The 21589-nt window shown below is 39.1% G+C and overlaps 1 protein-coding gene across 4 annotated transcripts in view; it reads left to right on the top strand.

Moving 5' to 3' along the window:
* Positions 1-21589, top strand: part of LOC112573143 (KICSTOR complex protein SZT2-like) — a 98586-nt gene that overhangs the window by 72798 nt on the left and 4199 nt on the right. The window contains exons 47-65 of one of the 4 annotated variants that reach the window (XM_025253233.1): positions 162-380; positions 565-728; positions 954-1158; positions 5434-5630; positions 6088-6250; positions 7654-7778; positions 7975-8145; positions 8579-8849; positions 8947-9023; positions 9674-9853; positions 10504-10548; positions 15822-16087; positions 16647-16839; positions 17205-17418; positions 17544-17668; positions 18046-18340; positions 18985-19150; positions 19407-19542; positions 19799-21580. In XM_025253233.1, the coding sequence (XP_025109018.1) occupies positions 162-380; positions 565-728; positions 954-1158; positions 5434-5630; positions 6088-6250; positions 7654-7778; positions 7975-8145; positions 8579-8849; positions 8947-9023; positions 9674-9853; positions 10504-10548; positions 15822-16087; positions 16647-16839; positions 17205-17418; positions 17544-17668; positions 18046-18340; positions 18985-19150; positions 19407-19542; positions 19799-19834 (3248 nt within the window). In that variant the 3' untranslated portion in view covers positions 19835-21580. Of the gene's footprint in view, positions 1-161; positions 381-564; positions 729-953; positions 1159-5433; positions 5631-6087; positions 6251-7653; positions 7779-7974; positions 8146-8578; positions 8850-8946; positions 9024-9673; positions 9854-10503; positions 10549-15821; positions 16088-16646; positions 16840-17204; positions 17419-17543; positions 17669-18045; positions 18341-18984; positions 19151-19406; positions 19543-19798; positions 21581-21589 lie in introns of those variants that run through there. The other 3 variants (XM_025253231.1, XM_025253230.1, XM_025253232.1) reach the window with 3 other exon arrangements.

The following is a 21589-nucleotide window of genomic DNA, read 5'->3' on the forward strand; positions in this document are numbered from 1 at the left end:
TGGATGATGATTCTTATTACACTTTAACAAAATAAAGGATATTTATTAATAGGACATGCACATTTTATATTTGAAAAGTGATATTGTGGGAAGAAATGAAATCGATTTTAATATGTTGATGTTGTAAAGAGTATACATTTTTTCTATGCTTTTATTACTAGGTCCAACAGCTCTGATACAATTCCGCATATGGCAACGAGGGTCATTAGACCTGCGACAGCTACGTGACCGTCTGACAACCAGTGTGTGCCACTCTTTGTGTGATTTGGTGATGGAATTCTTCCTATTGACTGCTTCTACCTGTAGTTTACCGTCCGGTCTGCAGGACCAGAGGACACTTCCTGTGGCATCCCTTCCTTCATCTCCAGTTTTTCAGAAAAGTGAGTTTTGCCTCAATAGGAAGGTTTGTGATATCCTTGCAGGTAAATCTATTAAGGCCTAAATTTTAGAAGAAAAAGTATGACCCAGAATACCCAGTGATTTGGTAAACTGATTTAGTTAGAAGAATTTTTCTTAAAATAAAGTTACAACAAGCAACTGCTGACTAAAATATTCTTTGCGCAGAAGATGCAGAAAGAAAACAGCAGCCTCTTGGTCGCAAGTTGTCAGATTCTGCCAACAGTCTCAGCATCCGTCCTGTGCCACACTCGGCCTCTCCATTCCAGACACTGCATGAGAACTTTTCACCTCGCACACATCTTGTTTCTCCCTCTTTGGGGTCTTCTCAGGTAAGATGACTTGTCCTTTACGTCTTAATTTCTTACTGCTTTCAGAAAAATTCTTCTAGAGCTAGTCATATGGTCAGAGATTTAATCATTCTTGTTAATCCATGCTCATAACCTTCAAGCACTACTCAAAACCTGTCTCTTGAAGTTGTGGGGATGTGGAATTTTGAAAATTTTTGTATTTGTCTTTGCAGAGTATTATATTTACTAAATTTTTGTTTCTTGCAGTCTTTTGACTGGTCTCAGGTCCAGGCTATAAGTACTCCAGCTTTAGAAGCTTCTCTACACTCCAGTTCTTCGGCCTTAGGGGTACAACAGGAGAAAAGAGAGCTGCAGGAACTTGTGGTGCAGTATGAGCAAGGAGAAAAGGGAACCCTTCATCGTGTCTTTTCCTCACTTATGGAGCCTTGGATGCAGTTTTGTTATAAGCAAGGTAAGATAAAATAATCATAGCATGTTTATTGTTTAATAACATTGAATGGTATGTTTAATATCAAGTTGCTTTGGTGAGGGCATGTTTAACCTAAGGTTTTACCTTTAGTGTAGCAGTGTTATCTTCTTTGGAGACATCAGTTTTCATTATGACTGTTATACCAACTGCTATGTGAAATGCCTGAAATCTCTACTATACAAGTATTATTTATATTTAGTTCAGATGATTCACCAGCTCAAAAGGAATTGTATGATCAACCGGTTGATTGTGCAAGATGTGCTCCATCTATGACTGTCTTTGACAGGCTACAGTCAGATCATTTCCCAGTATCGTTTTGCCTCTACTTTTAAAAGCCAGGACTCATACAATATGTCATCGCAGCAAGAGTTGTGTCATCTATTGATCTTCATGCCTTTTGGGCTAATATCTGTTAAGATCTGAGTAACAGTCTTCACACTCTTGTACTGCCTACTGCTGAGCACCATATTTGACAGAAATGCTTTTTGACAGACTGGTTCTCATATCACTCACTGTTTCTTTGCATTGTGGCTTACTGGTGAACTGATGGATGCAAAGAAAACATTAGTGCCACACTGAGTGTCGATGGAGATCAATTCACAGAGATATTATCTTGAAGCATCTGATTTTGGCAAAAAAGATTTAATATACCAATCAGAAGCTGGAACAGTGTTTCTCAGGAAATGAGCCTTTCTCCCAGTTCAAGATCAGAGACATCATTATACAATTTCCGAAGAAATCTTACTTCCTTGACTCAGTTCCCACTCACTTCTTACATGATTCTCTGGATCTGCTGATTCTGGTCATCACATTCATCATCAATTATTCTTTGTCAACTGACATAATAGCCTTTTCTTTCAAACATGCTTTTGTCATCTGGCTGTTTAAATAATCTTATCTTGACCCTAACAACCTAAAAAATTGCTGCCTTCTCTTAAATCTCTCTTCTTTTTTCCACAATACTGGAAAAAGCTGTTCTTCGTTAACTTCACGAACACTTGGCAATCCATAAGCTACTAAGTGTGTTTACCATGAGCACCATTTCTCTGAGACAACTGCTATGTGTAGTCAGTGATTTGCTATCAGCCTGTGTTTGGGATCAAATTTCAGTGCTGTCGGTACTTGATCTGGCAGCTGCCTTCGAGACCCTTGACCACAACAACCTTCTCCAGTGAATTCATGTGACTTTTGGCCTATTTGGCATGGTCTTGAAATAGTTCCAGTCCTAGAGTCTGTGATGATCAAAGATTTGTCATACACACTTGACGTGAAGTATGGGATTCCACAAGGTTTCATTCCTGGGCAGTCTTGTCCAGCCACTGGGCCCTCTTATTTGCCAGCTTGGAACTTGGTACTACATACACGGCTACTTGTGTTTGGCCCTGTTTCTGAGCTACAGCAGCTTGTTACTCCCGCAGAGAATACTGTGAAGGAGTGGATAAAAAATTATTAGTCGAATGATGACAAAACCCACATTCTTCTAACCCCCTCTAATTGTAACCTTAAAGCTGTCCCTCTCTCCTAGATGGTGAGAAATCTTGATGGGATGATTTACTAGAAAACCACATTAAAGCAGCTTGTGTCAATTTTTCTAGAGCTTCACAGAATTCACTTTGTAAGAGACCTTAATTAACAGTTTCTTCCACCAACTCATATCTACTTTTGTGCTGTCCTGTTCCATCTCCTTGTTTGTTAAGCTTCTGAACAGCCTGCTTGAGGAACTTCAAAGAGCCTGAAACCATGCTCCTTTCATTATCTTACATAAGCACAAATCCCATATTACTCTACTCCTCCATGAGCCGCGCTGATTGCCTGTGTCCACTTTCACTACAAAGTGGCCTCACTTTTCTTCTCTTGTCTCCAGGCAAACACACTTGTCTTCAGGAAATCTGTCTGAGTTATCAACACCTTATCAGCCCAGTTGGTCTCTTCAATGTGCTCATGTCAACCTCCTGCATATGCCACATATCTGGCATTCTTTTTTGTTCTCTCTGTGACCCATGTCTGGAATGCCTTAACACCATCACTTGGCAAACTCATCACCTCTCACCTTGACCCACTTTTTTGAAAGTATTGGTAGCTTGTTCTTTTATTTTTTAATACCTTCCACTCCTATATGAATACCGGATTTTGTGTAGGTGCCTTTTTATTTGTAGTTTTCAAAAACTCTGAATAACTATATCTGAGTTAAACATTGAAAAGTGGCAATTTAAAAACTATCAAACATTGTTATAAAGACAGATTATTTCCTTTCCTTGTAGTACATCCATATGAAATTACATACATCTAAGAATAGTGTATGAACCTACTTTAGTAAACAAAATAAGGACTAAACAAGTAGAGTACAAAATTAATCTTTTGCAAAACTTTAAGGAGACATGACACGCAAGCAGCAAGTTGTAATTGACTTGTTACAGACTGCTGACTATATGTGCTGAACCTATTCCAACACCTCTTTTAAGTTGTATCGGCCAAGCAGGCAAGTGAATAACCGCAACATATCTTTCCCTATCAGTGGCATACCCATGTACAGTTTGTGCTTTATAGATACATTTTCCTGATGGTGACTGGCAACAAAGAACTGCAAGACCTCATCAACTTTCTCTGTCCCTTAACTGGGATCAGTTGTTAGATAAGCATGATGAGTTGCAGCAAGACATCAACAACAGGCTGTTTTAATTAGCAGAGGAAATAATAGAGACCAGCACTAAAAACAGTAAGAAACAACACCAATAGGGGAAGCAAAGCATTGATCTACATGCATGAAAAAAACTAAAAGAAATCAGAAATCTAAAGTAATTGGGATCTACTCTGCCCAAAGATATCTGCATCAGGATTGCTAGAGCAATGGCATAATTACAGGATTTGCTGTAGTTAATCATAATTTTTGCTGCCAAGTACAAGTGCCACTCACTTGCAATTTCCATTCATCTCTCTGGGTGAAAGATGTGGACTAATCTCACTGACATAGTAGAGAAGATTTTGATATTTGAGACCCAATATGGAACTGCTCTAAATTCTTTAAATGCAGGACAATGACTTGGATAGAGCACAGTTATGTACCTTGTGGGCCTGAAAGTACCTTCTCTTGCAACAGGAAATGGTCTAGTCTTGGCTGGTTTGGCCATGTTACCAGCCATAACATGTTGTCCAAAGCTTTTATTGAGGGCACCCTTCAGGGATAAACATGAAAAATTCTTCACCTCAAAACTCACAATAGAGAACCCTGTCCCCCTAATCATTGACCAAGTCAAGGAACTGAACAGAAGAAGGTGATATGTTTGGCTAGCAGCCAGTATTTGGATTGAGTGAAGAGGTAAAGGTAATTTCTATGCAAAACTGTTCTGTACTCCATCAGGGTACTGTGCAAGAAGTGAACAGCAGCTTCTTTCAGTAAATGACAACACAATATGTATATGAATATAATGATAATACATTTATATAGCAATTTATCCACCCATCAAAGGCTAGCTCAAAGCACTTAACAAAAAAATTTACACAGAATAACACATACTCAGACACATGCAACATAATATTTTGTGTCTATAGAATGACATATGGGATAATAAAGATTTGTAGCCCGTAATTGCTCCCAGCTTACACAATCCAGTTTTAAAACTGTGAGACTGTAAATGCTCATGTCCACATCACAGTTCCAGTAAAGTGAAAGTTGGCTTATATGTCTGTTGGCCAAGGTGAACGTGCTTCACAGTAGGTGGTGTGGAGTCCAAAATAAGCTGAAAACATAACCACCTTCTGCAGTCCTCATTGCAAACAAGCAGGAAGACACATTGATAGTAGATGCAGCTATAAGCACCACATCCAGCAGACAACAGGCTCCCATATAATGATAATGCTTGAGCCACAGCATGCACAAGTTCGCTAATGAACTAAAGTCAAATGGAACTGAAGCCATAGTCAGGTGAACTATGTTGACTGCAAAGTCTCCAGTTTGAAATGGAATCAAAGCCACAGACACGGATCGAAGGGGCACTACATTCCAAAAGCACAATGGCAGGCACCTCTTAAACACACACCAACATCAAGTCTAACATGAAGAAGTCAGATAAGAGAAAAATACAATAGAGTTCAGCCCCCTCCAGCCAGTTAAGCAAACTCTGATGATAGGTATAAAAAATATATAATACATATAAATAGGAATATATATGTTTGTTCATTTACATGCCTGTACACACAGTGTGTGCACTCATGTTTGTGTATTTATTTATAATTCAGTGATTTTTTTTTGTTTTGCAGGATTGCCATCTGTCAGCAAAGTAGAGCTGAATCTTCAGGCTGAGTTCTCTGTGGAGTATATCTTTCATGAGCTTTTGTCTTCAGTGCCTACCATCTCCAACAGTGTTACCTTGCGTCTTTTTAAAGTTTTGCACTACTCAAATCCTCATCAGGCACCTATGAGCATTCACTATTCACCCTGCCGGCCACAACAGATGGTTAGTTTTATTAAATGCTCATATGTTGGACGTGCTTAGTTCTTGTCATTTTCTTTCTGCGTTTTTTTTATTACATATTGCATTTGTACATTTAAAAAATATTTTGTCCTTGTTTTTCCACTTACTGCAATTGTGCATCTTATTGTTGACCTTGTTTTTCACTCTTGACTTGTATTTTTATTGCTGGATGTCTCTCATTTGCCGCTTGACATCCCTTGATTTGATTTTTCATGTATATATCACTTTTTCCAAACTGATAGTTAATTATCCCATTGCTGATCTTTTGATATTGTTTACTAGCCATTATAAATAGATATCACATTGTATACCTCATCTTTCTTTAGAATTTGAGAATTAGTTTTGTTTTGTAAACTTACCCAGGCATTTCAAAATAATTTTATGAGTATATAAAAATTATTTTTATGTAATAATTAGTATTTACTGTATGTTTGCTTAGACTTTAGAGAATCAAGTGGAGTGTGTGATAGATCGGTCAGAGCTTGGACATGTCAAATTGATAGCTGTGGGCCGTGACTATGCTCAGTGGTGTTCCACTGTGGAGCGTGAACTAGGGGACCTTAAGGAGCCATCTCCAGCTTTCTTCAACACGACCACAAAGAGTGAGTGAAGAATGCCTTTTTTAAACCAGAAAATGAACATTTTAAAATATGGTATGGTAAAGATCCAATAGTTTGGTGGTCATAGGGCAGCACTCTAGTAGCGTATTAAGTATTTCTTTGTTTTTGCAGAGGGTAGTGGTAAAATGGCTCACAGGACTGTCCCTTTCCCACTTTTACCATGTACATAATAGCCAGCCTTGAACTGTCCACCAGTGGCTACTGGCTACTGGACCTATTGTTACACCAAGTCGTCTGACCCTCTTGAGAAGGCCATGACCAGACAGTACAGGATGGGGTGATCACTGCCATCACAGGGAGCAGGGAAAGATCGTAACTAAGCTGTGGGAAAAGGGTGGGGGATGATTGCTGGAACGTTCGATGGGGATAGGATAAATAGTGTAGCTTTACAGTTGAGAGAGCAGGTGTGCCTGGTAGTGTAGTGGTTAAAACCCCTGCTTATCACCACTGCAGTAGCAGTTCAGGGTTAAGATCTTGTCTTGGGACATTCTGTATGTGACACCTGTTCACAGTCCTGGGTGTCAGGGGTTTTTTCTGGGTACTTTGGTTTCCTACCCCCTCCCTCTCCCCACATAGGACAAAATTGCCGCAAGGTGGAAGCACTTTCCTACTAAACAAACAACAACTTGAGAGAGGCTCTTTGAATTTAGAAGTGAGAATGTAGAGAAGGCAGGCCAGCCAGCTGAGTGAAACTCAGAATTAAATCTACAATTATGTGGCAGACTTTATTTTTGTTGTGTTCTTGTGCGACTAACCCACCTCTACATAGCCATTAGAAACTGTATGTTAAGTTCACAACATGTGGAAGACATGTCCCATCTCTCTCCTTCCAAAACCTTTGACATTTTATGATGGGTGGGCGGAGACTTGTTCACACACAGACTTGAGTCAGTCTCACACTTGCAGTCTTCTACTCCAAAGTTAATTTGCAGTAATGAGCAAACTACAAAAGCCTTCTGTGGTCTACTTGTGATTGCTTATTGTATGGTTAACTGTTAGTTTGTTTGTAGTCTTCTGAGCTCAGTTTCACTTTTGAAATTTCTTTTATTACTCTTTCATTTTGGTAAACCTGGTGACAAAAAGTTGAAGTGTCAGAATAATCAAAGAAATGTATGTGTTGTCACTTACAATTAATCTGCAGACATGGGGTATACATTTCCACTATTTAAATCATTTAAGAGCACAAGATGTGACACTTCTTTGTGAGAAAAATAATAACCACTTATTTTCTTGCAGCAGCACAGTGAAATAGACAAGTTTATTCATGCTTGGATAAGATATTAGACCATATTTTTGTCTTGTCTGTTGACTTGTTTTATGTATTTGGTGTTTAGCATACGGTGCACACAAGATGTAGTATGATATAATCAATGTCTCATTCACAGCACTTCACGGAAGCCAGAAGTTTGCATCATTCTGGCAGGAGGGAAGTAAAGAAAAGATCAAGGGAGGAATAAAATTCTTTACTCCTCGACAACACTTGCTGTTCATCACAGCCTATGATAAAAAGGTGCCACAGTTGTGTACAGCCATTGACAAAGAGAAACATTTGAAAACATTTTATTTTATAATGTTTGGAGTGCTGTTAGTTTTGTATGACCCATCATTGAATTGTAAGTTTATTTTAGAATCAACAATAGGTAATTGTTGTTTTGTTGTTGCTGAAAAACATACATATATTATGACCTTTTATAATACTTTTTCAGTTGACTGTTTACATGTATAATTGGGCTGGAGACCAAGGAGCTGTTCTTGAAAAGACTGTAAGACGCCTTGTGCAGTGGCACAATGCACGGGCTCACATCTTAGCTTCCATTATAAGCCAGAAAATGGGGTTATTCCACCATAACATGTTTGATGAGGTGTCACACACTGTGGTAAGTAGCTTGACCTGCAATGAGTGTTCATGATACTGACTGACTGAACACTGAGCCAAAAGAAGAAGGCATCCAGCAGACATACTTCACTTTCTGCTTGTGGAAGTGGCTTCTCCTTAGGGATTACTTGTTTCAATTTTAATCTTTCTTGTCTTGTTTTTTTTAATTAATCGCCAGCACTTTCAACTTCCCTGCATGGAACGGGTTTTAATATGGGAACTTAAGAAATGTAACATTGTGTGGTCACTGCTTTTCCATTATCTTTGTTACATTTGTGGATGAGCAATGGATCAGATCAAACAAGAGGAGAGGTGTGGCTCGTGTTGAAGGAGCACAAAATAATTCATCTTAATAGATTGTTGGGGTCTCTTTCATGACCTTTTTGTACAGGTAAAGAACTTATACAAATGCACACTTACTCCTTTGCTTTCAGGAGCAGAATCCATATACACAGACCAGTAATGATCTGGAGAGCCTTGTACGCCACACAGCACCTCCACGTGATGTGCAGCGCCGTCACAGCAGCTTGTCTGCACAGTCTCGAAGTTTTTCTCATGTTCTGAACCAGACTCGTCCATTTGATCAGACGTACAGCAACCTACAGCCTGTTCGACCTTTGCAACGTGCAGCATATGGCAACTTGCAGGACCCAGTGTCTTCCCATGGAATGCAAGTTCTTGAAATTCGCAGCAGATTTCGGAAGGGTAAAAATGTCTTGGCTCTATATGTGTTGTGTTTTTTGTTAACTTCTGATAGATTATCTTTAGACAATTTGAATTGATTAACATTGTTTACTTGCAGATGCTGAACGTCTGATGAAGCTTCGTCAGCTGTATGGATTGTGGTGGCAGAAGACTTCCCCCAATACCCCTGTAACTGTAAGTCATTTGGTTTTTTCAACAGTCAAATTAGCCACATGAACTTCTGTGCTTGAATTTGAGACGGAGTTAGAATCTTGGTTGGGGAGGGTTCATAACCTGATGGTTAGTTGGCTTGACTGTGAGTATTGAAGGCCTGCAGCTGGAATAATCCATCACCCACTTCCCCCCATATAACAACTGTCTAACAATAATATATTCTTGTTTTATCAGGGAAAGTATAGTCTGTAGAAATAGGAGATAGGGCTTTATCATCCACTGGCTGTGACCTTTTAAGAGCTTTGATTTTAATTTAATATTTATTCAGGATGTCAAGACAAATTCAAATTAAAATAGTTAACATTCAAACCATTGTTAAGTCAAAAAGGGCTTTACTAGTTGGAGCTTGAGGTGGAGAAAGCACCAAGAGTTTTAGAGATTACAAGCAACCTTTCTAGTTCATAGTTTAAATATGTAACATGCAAACAGTATCAGTACTTGGAAAGACCAGGGAAATTTGAGATCCAAATCAGCAAGTCTGGGATCATGTTAAGTCAGCTTTTATTGTGTTAAATGTTTAAACCTGTGTGATTTTTTAAAGGGCTTGTGAACACCGTGACAAGAATGAAAACATTTGCTCATATCCTGGCTCTCTTACTGTGTATCAAAAGGAGGACTACCTGGCTATACTAAAGAAATCCTCTCGCCTCTTTCACTACTGCGCCACACCTCTCCTCTTCTGTCAGCAATGGCGTCAGTATGTACTGGAACAAAATGCTGCCACTGCGGACATCCCTCCTGTAGTTCCTCCACCTCCTCCACCATCACCAGAGAAAGAGCCTACGAAGTCGGTGAGTGTAGGCTCCTAGTTGTTTCAGGATACCGCATGCCAAACTGTTAATTCTAACAACCATAGTTTAGGCATGTGTGTAGTCAGTACATCACATCACAGGTAAAAATTTACCTTCTGTTTGTAAAAGAGACATAAGATATATACTAATAGCTAATGGCTGCCTCTTGTGGTTGAATGTTGAGTGTTTTTGAGCTCTCTCATAAGCATTTTTAAACTTTAAAATGTAACTGCTGCTTCTGTTTTCACCTTATTAATACATCCAGGTGGTGGCAGTATCAGTAAACTAGGTGTAGCAACCTGTATAACCTTTGATAGTTGTCTCACAGCCAGCAAAAAAAACCTGAAAACATCAAACTTGTATTGCAGTAAATAAGAAATGGTTGTTTTTATAACATATTAGAGAGTATCACACTTGTCTTTGCTATTGAATAATACAGCGATGAATCTCCCTAATCATGAGGATTTTTTTATAATTAGGAAACATGTTAAATAATTACATGCAGTCTTGAAAACAGATTACCAAGCAGTATAACTTTCTGAGGTTGCATGACAGTGCAGCTTTCTAATTGTTCATCACGACATAATTGATGAAAAGTGGGTATGATGAAATGACTTGTAAATAGTGTTAAGTCCCCTCTCTTTCCACAGCTATCTCTGTGCCTGGTGTGGCCAGGATCCAGTCCCCTGGTGAAAGTGAGTGTGAAGGGCTTGACATTGGCATATTACTGTGCTGTTGTTACAGCTCAGAGCCACTTTTGGCTGGTGCCTGCATGTTTTTGGTAGGATGTCCATTGCAAAGCTTCACTTGAAACAATGATTATGTTTGCAGAGAAAGCTTTAGAATGCTGCATAGGATGTAAGTTTTTTTTTTCTTTCTCACAAACCTACATCCACATCTCTCCACCTATTACCCCCCCCACACACACACACACACAACACACACACCCTACATTCACACCCTTCATATATGTTTATATCCCACACAGTTACTTCCATTCCACACACCCCTAACCCCCCCCAAAAATACCCCCACACACACCTACGTCCACTCTCTACACACACATATACTGACATCTATGCTTGCCTCACTGCACACCCATACATCCCTCCTCCCACACATGTACATCTACCGCATGACACATGCATACATTCAGCACCCTTTATATATGCATACATCTGCCTCCAGACTTGTTCATCCATCCTTCACATATACACATACACCAAAATGTACATATACACACATACACTAAACACCAACACCTACACACATCTGCTCCCCTCCTCCAACACACACAGTCAAGTGTAAATACACAGGTGTGCTTGGTAGAATCCAAGAAATATGAATCGCCCAGTTTAAACTTTCATTGAACAAACACATTTTTTTTGACATTCCCTTAGAAACTATTTGCAGGCTTGATAATACGAACAAAAGATGCTGAGCTCTGCAAATTGAAAATAAACCACTTTATTCAGGACATAGCAGTCTTGTGTCTTTATTGACCACCTCTTAAGGGAAATAAGCTTACCACTCTGTCTTGTTTCCCCAACTTGATGAGCATGCTTCAGCAAACTATTCACAGAGAATAAAGACAATGTATCTTATCATGGAGGCACAGATTGAATACAACAGTAAACAGTTGAGATATGTTTTATAGATAGACTTTTTGCTAGTCAAACAGACTCCTTAGAGGAAAACTTCAGCAGCTACCAGATTCATTTTGTGCATATTTTTCAACAAATGAGACACCATTGGGGTAAACCTTGACCAGCCATCAGTGTAGAGTTTACAGACACCAAGAATATGTATTCACTATCTTAGTTGGATCCTCTTGTATATAGCCAAAGGACCTTTCTCTACAACCCCTTATTGTGCTTTAAAACACAACATACAGTATTTAGATTCCAAGTATATATGAAACAACTTTAAAACTTAAAAAAAAGTTTTCAACATGCCAGCCTGTCTGGCAGTTTTACCTGGCAGTCATATCTGGTGTAGTCAGTGCCTGGCTGCAAACTATTGCTGCCATCTGTAACATCATTTCCTTTGCATTCTGACAACTTTGAAGTATTAAATGCAGCAGCATCATTATCATCATCATCATGCCACATATCATTTAAGGCTAGTTCTCTTATCTGTTCTGGGATGAGTAACATTTCTGAGGTTTCAACCTGGACTGCGTGACTGCTTGTTTCTGCAATAAAAGATTATTTCAGTTCTGTCTTTTATTCCTGTCTTCATCTGTGCTGTGTAAAATCTTGTTGAGGGTGCTTTCAGTATTTTCATTTCTCTTTTGGGATCTTAACCCACACTAGCTTTTTCTTGGCTAGAAATTTCATGTACTTGGCTTTGTGTCTTGCATAAGAATTTTCTTCTGATGATCTTTTAGCTGTTTGTCTGTCTTCTTAAAATGATTCAGAGATCTCTTTTTTGGAACATACTGTACTAGCTGAGCTGGGATTTTCATTCTCAGCTTCCTTCCCATCAGCCATTCTGCTGGACTTGAACCTTAGTGTAGAGGCATTGCATTCAAAAGTACAGTAAAGGGATCTAGTGATGTTTTGAATAAATTCTTTAAACTCTGAACTGCCCATTCACTTTCTCCATTTACTTGATAGCCATGGTGATCTACTAGTGAGATTGAATCCAAAGCTGTCAGAGAACTGAAGAAATTCACATGAAGGAAACTGACGCCCATCGTCTGTGAGAACAATTTTGGGTATGCTTTGTCATACAAAGATGGCTTTGCAGTGATCAATAACATCAGCTGACATTGCTTTGATCAAATGGGCTACCTCAGTAAAGTGTGAAAAACAGTCCCCTACCAGCAGATACTGATATCCTGTCAACTCGAACAAGTTTATTCAGCTATTTGCCTTAAATAATCTGGGACTCAAGTTGGTTTCAGGGGCTCAGGAAGTCATTCTTTCTCACAATTAAGACAAGTTTCAATAAGCTTTTCAATCTGGAAATTCCTGTCCACAGTATATTCTGTCTCACTAAGGCTTCATTTGACAACCTTGGTGTCACGTATGCAGCAACATTTCTTTTTGTAGTGATTCAGGTATCACTAGCGATAATCCTTCCTGAACTGTTAGCTTTTCACAAACAAACCAATAGTTTTCCAAGTTCTCAAATTGGGCTGATATTTGTCATGAATCCAGCTTGCAGAGGTTTCTGATCTGCTTCAGAAGTTGTTTTTTAGTTGTTTCTGTTCTTGTGGTCTTCTGTAACTCATGGGAAGGAATTGAAGAACATGGCTGACAAAAATGTTTGTATCTTTCTCCATCTGCTTGACCCGTTCTGCTGGAGCACTTCTAGGAGGTTTTGACAGAGTTTCAGCTGCCATCAGATTCTTTCCTGCTGTGTAGATGGTGTCGTAAGAAATCATATGAGCTTCATTTGGGAGTACTGTATTCTTGGAGTCAGCTCATCCAAATGTTTTGTCTGCAACAGAGCTGGCAGCATCTTGTGGTCAGTTTCCACAGTTAATCTTGTAGCCAAATTAGAAAATCTGAACTTTTTGCAACAGTTAGAAACCTTGATGTGTTAGTCTTTTCTTTGAGGAGTTTCTTTTTTAATTCTCTGTCTTGGATAATTCTTTCATAATTTTTGGTTGCCTTTCTTATTTGACATCCTTAATGCTGCAACCTACCCTTTCCTCTTTCTCCTGATTTCACATCAGAAAGCAGTAAGATTCATGTACATCATTGTATGGTACTCTGTGGTACTGTTTTTTTTTTTTTTTTTTTTTTTTTTTTTAGGCCCTTTCACCCCTCCTGGGGCATAGGCCATCGACTACAGTCTTAACTGTTGTCGATGTTTCGGTAGCAAGGATTTGTTTTTACGGGGTGGGGGTGCTGGCCCCACGCCCAACCCTCCTCCTTTTTCAGCCGGGCTTGGGACCGTCCTTGGCGGATGGCGGCCAGCCCTGTAAACAGATGCCACGTGCAGAGAAAGAACAGCATGCCCGAGACGAGAAATGAACTCAGGGCAGCCAACCTTCACTGTATTGGTGACAGGCGCTAACAGCGCTAACCGTTGCGCCACCGGGCCGCCCTTCTGTGGTACTGTGTGAGGTCTTTACTCAGACAACTTGCTACTGAGTAGTTTATCCACGCTCTAAAAATCTTTCTTTGGTTTATCTATACTTCCAAAGCATGGCAGAACTTTCTCAGTTCAAAAGTTCCAAAATCCAACAGTTCTACTTCTTGCTTTTTTTATAGTCTCAGATCCATCAACCCCATGTAGTGTTTACAGACTTATAGAGGAATGGCTATATATTCACCATTTAGTTGGATTCCCCATACCAAGTCAAGATCTTACTCTATAATCAGTTAATCCAAAGTTTTCTGTCTTTGAAGGTTCATGATTCCTTGATTTTGTGCCTTTGAATAAACCTCATACCTTAGATTTGAGACATAATTATTAATTTGCAACAAAATCCTGGTGTCCTGATTTTATGTGTACCTCTTATGTCAGTTACTACTAGAACAGTCTTTGTTGACCTGTCTTTGGAGGGGGGGGGGGTGTGTGGAATGCTGTTATCATCCTTATGTTTAAAAATTTGAACTTAAATTCTAATGACCTCAAGAATTGTTATTGTTAGTAAAATTTATGTTACACTTCTTGGAGAACTAGCAGGTTACCAGTGTTGAACTTGTTAACCATGGTTAACATGTAAATTTATTGTAATGTTTAAAGGTTTTAAAACTTCAGCCTGTTGCAACCTTGTACTTATCTATGTTAGGTAAAATGTTACAACCTTGCAGGCCTAGCAGAGTAGGTCTGGTTACTTTGCACATCTTGATCTGTATTCTCTCCCCTCTATAAAGCCTGATAAGTTTTGGCGTTGTGGACATTTGTGGGTCCCAGCATCCCCTACCTTTAATCCTGCATGCATTTTTCATTTTTTATTTAGCTCTTCACTTTTTTCTCCAAGTCTTGCTGTTCTTTATTACTGCACAGCATTTGGAGCTTTTAATGTGAGGGACATGTAGGTTTTTAAATCAACTGTTGTTGCTGTAGCTGTTATTCTGTGTTGATTACAATAGATAGAATTGGTGGAGTATAGATGTTTTCAATCTGCCATATCAGTGGCTAGCAAAAAGTGACAAAGTGACCGATGATTATTTCTGTACTGCCACCATATTTAGAAGAAAGAAGACACCTTGCCTTTAATATTTCTTTGTTTTTCTTAAAATATGAGTAATCTGGATGAATCTTGTTAGCAATAGTTTATGTGCACAAACTTCACAAATAAACCTACATTAATTCCAGGCTTTACTTGGGCTCAAAATTTTATGTAAAAATGGTTAGTCCTGAGGGTACCTTGATTTGATCATAGATACAGCTTTAAGCCTGAGTATAGTCCAGAAAAAAGCTTTTTTAAATAAAAATCTGAATAACATTCAAACTCGTCATCAAGGAGCTTGGATCAAAAAAGTCTATTACAAGTCAAATATCAATTTTATGTCTTTGGAAAATGCTGATTTATATTTCAGGGCTTATAAAAAAAATTGTGTATTTGTTTGTAGCTGTGACATCTGATATCTGGTTGCTTCATTTAACTTCTATTGTCTTTTTAATATGGTTATTTATAGAGCCACTATTTTTTTTACTGCTTTGTTGATTCATCCCACTTGTCAGTGTAAGACACAAATTTAGTGTATTCAGAGCTTGGAAGTGACTCAAGAAGTGATTGAATCGCTTTAGTCTCTTGCTATATTATTATATTGATGTGCTATATTGTTTCATTTGTTTCAAAGGAAGGGAAGCTTGACTTTATTTAAGCTGCTAACAGCAGCTGCTTGTAGCATAACATGATTAATAAAATCTGAGGCTGTTGTTGGCATGCTTGTTGAAACATGTATCAAATTCTCTGTGGTGATAGATCCTTCCATCCAAAGTATAAGCTCAGCTTTTAGGCCATTTGCTGATTCCTGATTTGCAGTTTTTGTTTTTTCAGCGCTCTCGCCACAGTTCAGGAACATTGGCATCCAGTGGTCGTAGAAAAAGATCTCTTAGCCAAGATGCTGGACGTGGGAAAAAGATTTTGGAAGCACAACCATTTTCTCAGGTAGAAGTACAACCCCGTAAAAGTGCAGGTCCAACACCTGATGATCCCTGGCACCAGGAATTGTGCCACAGCTTCCTGATGCAGTACTGCAATTACTTGACCACAGAGTTTGGCTTTGTGCGCCTTAATCTGCAACCAGGACTGCCCAAGAGAGGGTGAATGTTGTTTTTTTTTTCCACTTCCTCTGTTGATATCAGGACAAACATGGAAAACCTCTTAAAGGTTATAGAGTTTTGTGTAACATTAGCAATGTTGTTTAAGTTCTTATTAATATTTGGAGGCACTGAAGATGGGCCTAAAAGTACATATCTTTCATAACCTTTCATATTAATCTGCTTTCACCTTTTGTCAGTTATTATCATAGTGGTGATGTTGGCAGTTATATTATCATAGTGGTGGTGTTGGCATGTTGGTGGTGTTCAAAGAGAGAATGGAACATGGCTAATTCTATTTTGGTAACTTTTTTGTTGTTTGCTCTGACAAGGACTATGTCCACTGAACAAATTTGTCTGTTACATTCAGCTTTGCTGACAAGGTCATTCTCATGACTTAATAATGGCAGCATGGGTCATTCAACAACATTGCTCAATTTGTGTGACATATGTCAAGAAACAAGCTTATTCAAGCAACTTTCTTTCTCGCTAATATATCTTGCTTAGTCTGGCCACACAACATTGCAGAATTACTTGTAGCATTGCCACTGGTCTTGTTTAGGTCTGGCCTCACAACAATGCAGAATTCAGGAAATGTTGGTGAGCGCTTTCAGCAACATTTGACAGTGAATCTACAGAAGACACTGACTGCCGGGATCATCCTCATGGAACTTAGTCTGCATGGCCAATACTTCTTCCTAAAGATGTTTGTCTTTGACTGCCTGCACACACTTGGCATCAACCCCAACCAGCAGGTCATGTTCTTTTAATTGTCTCAGATTTTAGTGGATAGAAGTCAATCAAGGAATAGTAATAGAAAGGTATTGAAACCTACATGTGAAACATGTCTGATAATCTTAAGCTTGATAGTTCTTTTATTATAGTAAAATGACATTTTGTCTTTTATTAGAAAAAGAGCATAGTAGTCTTAGCATTCAGCACCTGCTGAGTTATTTATACATCTAAGTATTTTATTGACATAGCCGGTAAGTATTTTATTGACAAGGTCCAAAGAAAGTGCTGTTGCTGCATCAAACATCTGCTTTGTACAGATGTTGATTTTGAACACATTCTGTATTTGTACTGATGTTCATTTTGGACATTTGTTGTGTTTGTACAGATGAAGCTGCTCTTTGTTGATGAATGTGAGAAGTACAGAGACTTAATCCACGTTCACTCCTTTGCCCATGATTTCCATTTGCGATGTGTTCATCATTTTCTTCGTGTTAACTCCAGTATTTTCCATCCTGGTTTCCACCTCAGCAATTTCCTGGCAGATTTTCTACAGATTTATCCAGTACCACCCACTTTCTCCCGAAACTGTTTGGCTCAAGGTGGGTAATAGTGTAGACTCCTTCTAGAGAACAGATTTTCATTAAAATCAAGACTAAGGAATTGCAAGAAAACTATATTTTAATGGCACTTGAATGAAACCTGTTATGGTGCTGTGTACTTACAGAGACAATGCAGATCCAGGAGTTGCCATGCCCAGGACCTCAGCTTTTCAGCTACATGCAAAACCAGATTCGTCAGTTTTCCATGACAGCATTGCGCATGACACCTTCAGAACCTGCTGTGGAGCCAGTTAATATCACCTTCTAGTTTAAAAATTTGTCACAGAAATGTCACAAATAGCATCTTTCTCTGTGCTGATGCTCCTTATGATTTTTCCCTCTCTAAATTGATTTAACATGCTATTCAATATCTCCCATTTCAATAACTGGAATAAGATGACCGTAGACTTACCTTGCATACGTATGGATAAGTTGTGGATCAAAGGGTGAAGCTTGCATTTTTTTTTCTGGTGTGTGGCTATTACATAATAAATGCCAGTGGCTTGGCAACACCCATGTTTCGTCACCCGCAGAAAATAATAAAAACTTGCAAATGTTATAGATTATATGAAGATGTGGTTAAGTTTTTTTTTATTCAATGAACTGCGTCAATTTTCTCTTCCACAGGACTACTGCTATATCAAGGGAGATGAATTTGCCCTTGTCCAAACATGCATTCTCCAGCCCACCCATATGGAGGAAGGAGTGAATGTTGAAGAGGAAAGAGATGCATACAACATGGCACTCATCATCACCCATGACATCAAGCACAGTTTGCCAAGTCAGGAGATGGACCTCATGATGCTTAGAATAAAGTTTTATGTAGTACTAACTCGCCAGCGTGACTGCCACCCAAAACGGACACTGGAGAAGAAGTTTGGAGACTTCAGACAAGGGAGCCAAGGGCACCTTGCTTCTGGAGGTAGTTGATGCTCATTGGACACCTGGCATGCTCTTGGGGATAAGATTAATATTGTACACACAATGTAATATCAGCTAACATAGTTGGAGTATGGAAATTTATGTAATGTGTAGAACAGTCTGTTGCATGATTAATAATTTTATTATTACTCTGGAGGTTATTATCTGCAAATTAGTAGTCATAATTTATTTTTGGAGGCTGGTTTTCAGGGAACAGCATAATTGATTTGTAGTACCAGTCAAATCCTTTAGATCAGGGGTGGGCAATTAATTTTCCCAAGGGGCCACATGAGAAATTGAGATGGTTTTAGAGGGCCGGACTAATATAGTTAACTCAGTTTTACCCAATACTGTGTGTATAGTATATATACTGGCGGGCGGGCCGGTCAGAGACAGAAGGCGGGCCGGCCTTTGCCCAGGTCTACTTTAGATTATAGGATGAGATATGGCACCAGATATACATGTACATTGTGTTAAATAAATTATATTGGCTTTATGATTATAAAAGGTATGGGAATGTGTATTAACTTTATCTTCATAACAAACTAGTATATTCGCGAGCTTAAGATATTATTTTTTTCGTTCGTGCAGGCTTGTGCATGCACATGTGCAGGAGTTTTAGAAGTGTATGTGAATTCTTTACAGGGTGCAGTGGTGTCATTAGTGTGTCAGGTGGCAGCGATATTGGTGCTGCAGTGGCTGTAAAACAACACCTTGGAGTGCGACAGGAGCATATCAATTACCTGGGCTATAGCAACATACATCAAACATATCTGTATACCTTGCTGAATACTCAGGTCCAGGCTGGGAGGTAGGATTTATTTTTGTGCCATTGCCATGATTCATCAGTGAGTCTTTAAAGAAGGTCTGAAGCATAGCACACATTGATTGTGCTATTTTGTTAAATTGAGTGAACAGCATTCTTACTGTGTAACATACCAGAGAAACTTTCCCCTTGTCACCCCAAATGCTAGTTAACATGCTAGAGTTTATCATTATTGACATGATTTAAGTGTGATATGCTTGCCTTGATTAGCAGCTGTTGTTGACTTTGATGACATTTACAGAGATAAAGTACAAGAGATGGTGGAGTTGTCCAAAGTCAAGTGTCGTCGCGACTATCTGTGGCACCGCATGACAACTGCGGTACTGCGAGAGGATGTCAGAAAGAAGGGCAAGATAACAGAAGAGGCTGTAGACCTAGTGAGTGCATAAAATTAACATGCCTGTGATTATATATAAAATATGTGAATTATTGCACTTTAGATTTGTGTAGTGTGGATATATGATGAGCTATCACTACGATACATATAACAGAAGAAAGGTGGTTTCTAAATAAGTTTCTGATGTAGATGACTATAAAGTCAGTCTTTCAATATAAGTCAGTCCTTCAATATAGATCTGAGACATGGTGTGTGACAAACACCATCACCAACAAGATTCAGACATTCGTCAACAGATGTTTGCGCCACATCCTCAACATCAGTTGGCCTGAGATGATCTCCAGTACAGACCTGTGGGAGAGGACCAACCAAAAACCTGCCAGCCAAGATATCAAGAAGTGGAAGTGGGGCTGTATTGGTCACACCTTTTGAAAGCCAGCTGACAATTTAACAAGACAAGCTCTGGGCTGGAACCCACAGGGGAGGTGCAGGGCTGGGAGACCCAGACAGACATAGAGGAGATCGGTCCACAGCGAGGAGTAGGCAGCTGACATGACATGGTTCCAACTGGAAAGGGTGGTGTAGTTGTGACCCTTTGCTCCACTTGGGGTGAGGTGATTAGGAACAAGAAGAAGTAGATGTCCAGACAGCTGAGGACAAGAGACCTCGTATGCAAGAAGCCTTGATCAGACTATCATCACGAATGAAATCAATGAAAATTCTGATGCAAGAGTGCAGTACCATATTATACCATAGCCAGTTATTGGGGACCCATGCATCCGAATTTTCACATGCTAGCATGATGATAGTCCAAATGGGGCTTCCTACATATAAGGCCAGTACTTTACAGAGGCAAGAAAAATCATGGACACAGGGACATTTTTTTTAAAGATCAGTTGGTAAAACAGCAGATATTTGCCCTTAAGTCATCACATATACATCTGTCAATAAAGAGCTTTCATTGAGCAGGTCTGCCTAGTGTATAGCAGGTTGTGTGTGAATTGTAAAACTACGTAACAGTAAATAAAACAGGGAGATTTATAGGAACATGAATCAGGTTCAGCAGCTTTTTGTCTCTCAACAGTTTCATTGTGAAATGGGGAAAGCATGTCTCAACATGCGCTTGATGATTCTGAGTCAAACACATAATCATTGGGTCTAGATATCAAATGTTTTCAGTAGTGGTCATTTTTTTTTTAGCAAGTTTATTATGCTCTGCAGTGAGATTTTTATGCAATTTATACTTTGCACTTATGTATTTCAGTGAATTGTAGTCAACACCACTGATCCAAAGCAACCATATAGTTCTGCTACTATTTGAGAACACAGTATTCATTTGTTTATGCATTATGACAGATTAAGGTGACCAGACGTTTCGCGGGCGAAAGCGGGACACGTGCCGATGATGGTGTCATCACCGTCAAAGAATGCTGAAAAAAGTGGGGGGGAGGGGCGCTGTGGGGGGCCTTTCCTCTGATTTTACCGGATGCGAATCAGCGTACGGTATTCAGATTTTTAAAGACAAGCGGGACATTTGATGGACTTGCCAGAAAGCCAGAAAGCGGGACATTGGGCATCCCGCCCGATGAGCAGGCGGGACACGAGGTCAAAAGCGGGACTGTCCTGCCTAATGTGGGGCGTCTGGTCACCTTATGACAGATTTACTGAGTCCGTATATCATTTTATTTTTTGGTATGCGTCTTCGTTTCCTAGTTTTAAGCTCTGCACATGTGAATACATTGTCATTATAGACTTAATTTTGAAGTATCATATAATCTATGAAATGTTATCATAATTTTAAAATGTATTATCTGTTGAGTAATCATTATTCGTTTATATTCCTATATTATTGATTTGCAATTAGTTTGATTTGATTTTAAAAATACAGTTTGTTATGATCAATGGTTGAGTCATTTGTGTGATTCTAGCTGCTTGTGTGTCGGTGTTAATGCAGCCATATATCTACTGCCAGACAAACTCCACATTAACCAAATCTCTACAATTCCTTTTGTAGAAAATCCCTCATGTTAGTGTACCTTTCTCCCATCTTGTTTGTACATGCTGTCATATGAATTCAATGTATTATC

This window comes from Pomacea canaliculata, linkage group LG10 (assembly GCF_003073045.1).
Source record: "Pomacea canaliculata isolate SZHN2017 linkage group LG10, ASM307304v1, whole genome shotgun sequence".
NCBI classification, from domain to species: Eukaryota; Metazoa; Mollusca; class Gastropoda; order Architaenioglossa; family Ampullariidae; genus Pomacea; species Pomacea canaliculata.